This window comes from Oryza brachyantha, chromosome 2, assembly GCF_000231095.2.
Source record: "Oryza brachyantha chromosome 2, ObraRS2, whole genome shotgun sequence".
Taxonomy (NCBI): Eukaryota; Viridiplantae; Streptophyta; class Magnoliopsida; order Poales; family Poaceae; genus Oryza; species Oryza brachyantha.
The window spans coordinates 15218861-15226763 of NC_023164.2; the positions used below are offsets into that span (position 1 = coordinate 15218861).

Genomic DNA, 7903 nt, shown 5'->3' on the forward strand with positions numbered 1-7903 from the left:
GGCCAAGTGGCCAGAGTCCTATTTTCCTTTGATGACACCTTGAATTTCAAGACTTTTAGAATTCTGAAAATGAGCAACTTTGCCCAATTCTGAAAACCAGACCATGCATACCAGGTAGATCAAGAATTTTTTTTATTTTTTTAAAACATTTTTAATAAATAATTTTATTACTAAACCTTCAAGAAAAATATTTCCACCGTATGAACCATTTGGTCACGCCATCAATATTGGCGTGACGAAACGGCTTGCCACGTCATTATTGGTGGCATGGCAACATTGTCTTGCCACACCACTGACATTGGCGTGGCAAGACTGCCACACTGACCAAGCTATGTGACAGCGTTGTCTTGTCACACCACTAACTTTGACGTGTCCAAAAGGTTTAGTTTTGGAAAAAAAATTCCAATGATTTAGTAATAAAATTACGTGTTAAAAATGTTTGTTTAATAAAAAAATTTCGTAGATCAAAGCTTGCCAGGTGCATTGTCTGAGCAGAGTCATTCTTAGATCTGAAGACAAACTAGTTAGTTCGAATGGCATAGCTTCGAGACTTTCTTTTTTTACACGAAACACACACACATACTCACTCAAATACACATGCACGCTACACTCAGCACGTTGTGCTCTCACTCGATGACGGAACCACGATTAGGGCAGCTATTATTACTAGAGTCCTAGGCTTAGGTTTATAATCCTTTTAAAATTATATAAAATTAGAATATAATTCTAAAGTTGATATTATATTATCTTAGCCCTAATTTTTTAATTTTTTTTGTTGCTTCTGCCACTGCTCTCACTGGCTCAAAGAGGCGGAGATCAGTAACGCATCGCCTTCCTAAATTCCTATTGAAAGCTTATTACTCGTATGTGTGTAATATTCGTGACACTAGGATTTAAACCTTGGTGGGTGTAGACCACAATTCCACCACTATATCACTAGTGCTTACCGCATAGCTTGAAAATTTTGTTACTCTTCATTTGAAATATATTACTCCCTCCATTTCATAATCCATTTCATAATGTAAGATGTCTGATTTTTTTCTTATAATATTTGACCATTTGTCTTATTCAAAAAATTATGAAAATATCATTTATTTTGCTTGTGACTTACTTTATTAACAAAAGAACTTTAAGCACGACTTATCATTTTTATACTTGTACTAAATTTTTAAATAAGACGAATGATGAAACGTTGGAAAAAAAATCAAATATCTTACATTATGAAATAGAGGTATTAGGAAAAAGGTGATCTGTTAATTTATGATAAGGATAACGCTAAACGAAGGAAATATAGAAGAAAAGATAAAAAAAAAAGGAGTTTTAGCATGACTTATATTTAGGAAAGAATTCAGAAGCTAAAGTAACTTACATTTGGACTTGAATTGTTGGATTGTTGTGGTGGGACAAGAATGTAGCAATGCCGATTTATCAAAATAGTCAAATGCAAAATACATATTATATTTATGGAAAAGGAGTTATATATCAAATCCAGTTTTACTTTAAAATCTAGCTCTACTTAAAAGGAAAATCCGCCAGTATGTAGTTCTTGGTACGTATTATGAAAGATGAACAGCTTATTTATGAGAAGGATAACATTTATTTGAGAAAGGAAAAACATGGAAGAAAAGACAAAGCACAATTTCTAACATGAATTGTGTTTATAAGGAAGAACTGATAAACTTAAATTTGGATTCAGAGAAAGTGGTATATAGGGGGTGGATAAATAGCTTAAAGCTCGTGGCTCGAACTCATGGTCTTAAAGAATGAAGTCGAGCTAGGCTTTTAACTCATGAGCTTAACGAGCGAGGTCGTGAGTTGCTCGCTTAGTTTGTTAATACAAAAGTTCACTGTATGTTTTTACATATTTAAAACTAATTAACTAGTGCTTAGTATTATAGTCATACACAAACTATTTATTGAGTTTTTTATTAGTTATTGTCTATTTTTATGTAAATATATGATAAAACGATAAATTATAAAATTATAGAGATGATTTAAATGAGATATAGCTCATTAGTGAGCCAGCTCGTGAGCCAATCTGAGCTAGACTTTTAGCTTATTAACGTCAACACGCCGAACATAGCTAGCTTATTAATCTAACGAGCCCAAACGAGTCGAGCTGCTGTCATGGACATCCATCCCTTCATTTGTTCTCGGTTCACTTTCAGACGATGTAATGGTCGGAATGCACGCCTTGCGCACGTCGAGGATTGTTCAAATGAAAACGCCACTAGGTTCGGCCTGTATCCCGGAGCTGATGCAATAGATAATAGCAACTCACTGAAACTTGGTCATGTTTGCACAATGTATTTTCTGTTGTAAAATACTGGTATGATATCATCCTGCGTGCACACGAAAATATGTACCGTATCAGTCTGGCAACTTGCAATGTTTATTTACTCTCATCCTTTACTTTTTTTACTTGAAAATGGCTCACAAAAATCATCACCAGAAAACCTATAATTCACACTTGTATGGCCATTTCTTTTGTTTTCTAAAATGAGCTGACTTTCCGATCAAGTTACGATAAGTGGAGAGAGACATGTACAGCTTAGAGTCAGGAAGAAAATTTCTAGCTTAGCTTGACTAAGTCTAGAATATACATATTTCGCCAAGTCATATTCTTTGGATGGAAGACAAGCGGCCACATTGTCGTGGAGTCATTGGTCGATTTCCAAGTTCCAGGTCAGGCTGCCCAGGGAAGAGTCAGTACCATTTCCTTTGGACAAAAAAAAAAAGAATGCATCATTGCATCTATTGTTCACATGGTTTCCCATTTTTGTTACACCTGTACCACCATTATCAACACCGTCTCTCTTGCACAGGGCTTCTCAAGAACTGAAACGCAACGGATTATCTTATTTTCCTCACAAGTATCTGTATTTTCTTCGCTACAAAAATCAACAAGAATAGTTTCAACAGAGCACTCAATAAGCTAGTTTCCTTGCTAAATCAAATACCTCATACCTGGTAAAAACCTCTCAGCCTACACCGAAAGAACAACCTACACATGGCTGGGACTGGGATCAAGTAAAACTCAACCTGCCAATATGAAGCTAAAAGTTTGAAGGGTCCGAAGAAATCATCCATCGCTGGTTAGTGCGAATGCTAGAAGAACAAATAAGAGGGTGAAAACTATCATAGCTGACGAGAAAGACAAGATGACGCGCCGCGAGAAGCCCTTCCTCTCTTGGCCAGCCAGCTCAACTTCGTTCAGCAGATCCCTTATTTCATCAATGTCCGAATCCTTTGCGGCTCGAAATAGTCTGTTGTGAACCTTGTCAAGCTTTGCAAGCCTTCTGGCATGACTGGTGTCTGTTGCAGACCAAATGAAATCAGTCACCCTCCATAAGAGGATTCCCACGTAGATTGCCACAATGCAATCAACACTGTAATGATGGCGCTCCCGTATCTCCCTCTGAGCGCTGTGGACGACAAGAAACCATATAACAACAGAGATCCATCCCCCATATGCTTCCTGTGAGGATGGAGAAGGATCTACTATGATAACTGAATAGTAACAGCTCAACACAGAAACTAAGCAAAATGAAGTTATCATCAGGAAGATGGGCCATGTTCAGGAAAAGAAAATAGACAAGTATAAAGTGTAAACTGAACTCTTCACCACAAGAGAGTCCTAGTCGTCACATAAATCAAGAACTTGATCGATTTGACGATAATTACCGCAGAGCATGTTAGGGAATGCTAGGAAGTGGTTGATCATGTCACTTTGCAAAAGAAATAAATCTGATTAATTTGAAACATGCCATAAAGCTACGCAAGCAGGCATACCCACGTATGTTCAAGAAAACTATATAGCAAAGATGGCTTGATGAGCCTATAACATTTTCTTTGTTTTGACCCGTGACCAGTTAATTCCATTTTAGTTTTAGCAGGATATACAAAAGAATAAATGAATGCATCTTGGTCATGACCTGTGACAAATGGGAAGATGAAAAACATAAAGAAATCTTACCGTCCATGCCATAGCGGTGAGGACAGCAACAAACATGTGCCCACTATATATAAGATCACTGCAGCCACCACTTGCCTTCTTCAAAAAATGATACCATGATGACCCTTCTTCAGCAGTTGGCCTCAAAATGTCCACTAAGAAGTTCATATGACCCCACTTAGGTCTATACTCACCAGGGTACTCTTCAACAAAAGCTATAATGAGGAAGCAAGAACATTAGTTAATGGCTTAGTGCAGACCAATAAAAGAAGCAATATTAGTAAGGGTTATAAGTTGGCTGTACTGACCATATGGCATATCTTCTTGTATGATCCTACGGATTGCATATGGATCAGAAGCATATGGAACATAGTATTTCTGTGCCCAAGGATGAGGATGATAAGGTATTTGATATCGAGCTTGGGCACACCAAGGCCTTGCGGAGGGTAGAATCGTAGAAAGAAAAGTTACAGTCCTTAGCAAACGTCCAACTGCCATTGTGAACATATACCTTGCAGCTATTCCAAGTCCAGGACCTTTGATGCAGTCAAATAGCGTTGAGAACCCCAGCATGATAAACAACATCAGATAATGATGAAGACTGATGATGTGAGCTCTGAGGAGATCAACCACAATTCGTGGAAGTTTCTCATTTAGTGCTAGAAGCAGCCACTGCCCAGTGTCAGGAAGAGGGGATGTAGATCTGTGGAGAAAAATGAACCTGTCTTTAGTTTATCTCTTTTGAAGATGTTTTATCTCTTCAAATGTATATGGAGGAAGTTGCCCAAGACATAAAGTTCTCACAGCCTCGCTACTAATATCTCCTAGTTCTAGTTCATTTTCATGTAGTGGGGTAAAAACATAGCATTAGTAGAATTGAAAAAAATGACGGTGTCTGACCTCAGTACATGTTTCACTAACAAGCCAGATAAGGTCAGTTATGGAACAAAAAATGTCGTATAAATGCACACAAGCAGTTACTATATTCTATTTTATTACTAAAAAAAATAGATTTCCGGTTTTTCTAAAGAACCATTATACTCTTATATTTTCTATCCAAAGCACCACCTAGAACCTATTTACCATCCTTAAATTCTATTCTCCAAGCAAAGTGGACTTGAGTTAATTATCCAAATAAGGTGTGAGCAATAAATAAATACAGATTCTTAATATTCAGGAACCAGTAAAATTGCGCATACCCACATGCCAAAACACTTGTGGTTTGATTTCGGAAACAATTGATGTCTTAATCTACAGTTCTCATACTAATATCCATTACAAAGGTAAATACGGGTGTTGCAAATCATCTATTACTTCCGTTCTATAACGTAAGACTTACTGGCTTTAACTAGATTTCTACGTATGCTAATGAATCTAGACACGTATAAAAAAAATATATATATATGGATACATGAATAAACTCAAAAAGTCTTATAATATGAAATGGAGGGAGTATAGACAAAATGAAGCAAAAATCCAACCCTGCCAGCAATTCACTGAAATGGTTTTGACTCAGTTTCACGCATTGCTACGAGTAAGCCCCCGCAAGAGCATCGATCTTCCCAATGCCAACAACCATACCCACGATCCACCAAATTGGGCTCTACTCTACAAATGATCTGCGGGAAATCGCCCCAGTAGGAGGGAGAAGGGACCGACCTGTGCCACTGGAGGCCGAGGACGGTGGAGGCGAACCGCACGGAGACGGCCTCGCAGAGCAGCGCGGTGAGCATGAGCGCCATGGCGGCGAGGAACCGCGGCGCGGCGCGGAGCTCGGCGTCCCACCGGCGGTAGAAGGGCGCGCGCGCGGCGGCGGCGAGCGCCAGCGCCGCCCAGAGCGCGGCCTGCAGCCGCGGCGCCTGCCACGCGCGGGGCAGGCGGCGGCACGCGTAGTCCACGCCCACGTACGCCGCGGCCGCCGCGCCCAGCCGCAGACGCGGGAGCCCCGCCGCGAGGGATCGCCGGTGAGCCGCGGGCCGCCGCGGCGGCGTGGGCCTGCTCGCCCTGGGCTTCGGCATGGACCGGGGATTCCGGGACGGGGCTAGGCTCGCCATGGGCTTCCGCGGACATGTCGGAGCCGATTCCAGGGAAATCCACGACCATCACTGTTTTCTCTATTAATAGTTACTGCTTAGTACTCATTCCGTTTCAAAATATACCATATACTACACGTGTTTTATACTTTCTTTGTCTACATTCACCAATTGATGAATATATATATATATATATATATATATATATATATATATATATATATATATATATATATATATATATATACTCCCTTCACGTCTATATATGCCTAGATTTATTAGCATCCATATTAAATCTAGATAAGGCTAGAAAGTCTTACATCGTGAAACGGAGGGAGTATTTTGTTTCGTTTGGATAAAAGTTTGATAGAAAAATTAGTCTATTAAGATATAATTCTTTCTTTTTCTATTTGAGTAGTTGACTGATATACATTTGACCATTTGTTTTTTCACAACAATTATATAATTATAAATTATTTTATTATGATTTAATTTATTACTAAAGAACTTTAAGTCCAACTTATAATTTTAAATATTTGAACAAAAGTTTTGAACAAGATGAAACATTAAACAGGCATTCAAAACAAAATAACGTCAAATAAAAAATATTTGTTTTATATTATAAGATGCTTCTAGCCTTCTTTTATGGACGCTAATGTTTTGATACATATTCATTGATTTGTGGATAAATTTAGATTAGAATTAAAATATTTTATAATATAGAATAGAGAGAGTAAGTTTTATAACCCGCAACTGGAATAATTAGATTTGTATTTGAAATTACTTTCTTATGATTACACTATAGTCATTTGTTGAACGTAAGAAATTTACAGGAATTTTAGAAGACTTTAGTTTAATTCTTGTAAAGTTCCTCCGTTTGCAAGGAAGTTTAAGTACATTGATGATGGCATCCTTGGGCCATTGGCCGCGTTCGTTTGAACGCTAAACAAACGCTGGCTTACCCTAGCGTGGAAAACGTAGTAATAGATTAGTATATGATTAATTAATTATTAATTATTAAAAAAATATAAAATATATTAATATGATTTTTAAAACAACATTCCTATAAAATTTTTTTACAAAAAATACACCATTTAGCAGTTCGGGAAGTGTACGCGTGGAAAACGAGGGTGATGAGTTAACTAACCTGGGGTACCGAAAGCGGCCTTTGAGGTTTGTCTCAACGAGCGAAAAAACATAAAATTGTAAGTTATGTTTAAACACACCTAATAATAAAACAAGTCGTAATAAAAATAAGATTATATTTTTTTAATAAGGTGAAGAGTCAAATTCATATAAATCTAACATTATGATATATTTAAAAGTACAGTAAAATATCTTTGTTGCCCTCAACACAATACAATAGTAATAGATGTACTCGTGCACCATTCAATGGATCATCTAGACTAATTTGGCGGAGCCTTTGAAAGAAGTACTTGAAAATGTTTTTTTTTCATTGAAGGCTTTCCTATAAGTTTCCAAAATTAGGAAAATTTAACTTTTTGTCACTTTTACATATGAGTGGGAATAGATTTACCACTGCCCTCTCTCATAGTAGTGTAGGAGGGATTAAACACACCCAATAAAGAGTAACAGAAAATTAAAAGCCCCCCAAAAATTAAAAGGGACAAAAGGCTAGAAACTCCAACACTAATAATATGTCTAGAAAACTATGACTGTATCTATGGAAGCTAAAAAACACATCTGAAATTGAAATCTATTGTATAGAAAATACAGTTGTATCATATCTATGTTGACACGAATGTTGGCCTGTGTCTTAAATATGGTTTAATAGATTAAATTAATATAGTATATCAAATATACTATATAACAATACTAACAATTATACAAGAATTTAGAATGAAAAACAGAGACTGCCGAAAGGATAGCTAAATATTATTCAAGAAAATATATG

At 37.2% G+C, this 7903-nt stretch overlaps 1 protein-coding gene across 2 annotated transcripts; it reads right to left on the bottom strand.

The window, feature by feature from the left end:
* Window positions 1-2318: 2318 nt before the first annotated feature.
* LOC102714811 lies at window positions 2319-5988 on the bottom strand. Of its 2 annotated transcripts, XR_005811134.1 has the most exons (5): window positions 5615-5988; window positions 4264-4658; window positions 3977-4170; window positions 2968-3478; window positions 2319-2891 (listed from the first exon to the last, which is right to left on the bottom strand). XR_005811134.1 is itself a non-coding variant. In XM_006648652.3 (4 exons), the coding sequence occupies exons 1-4, from the start codon at window positions 5971-5973 to the stop codon at window positions 3083-3085; spliced, it is 1344 nt and encodes a 447-aa protein (XP_006648715.3). In that variant the 5' UTR covers window positions 5974-5988; the 3' UTR covers window positions 2321-3082. The 2 variants fall into 2 exon arrangements, 1 of the variants encoding a protein (XP_006648715.3); XM_006648652.3 differs by having other exon boundaries at window positions 2321-3478.
* Window positions 5989-7903: the final 1915 nt, after the last annotated feature.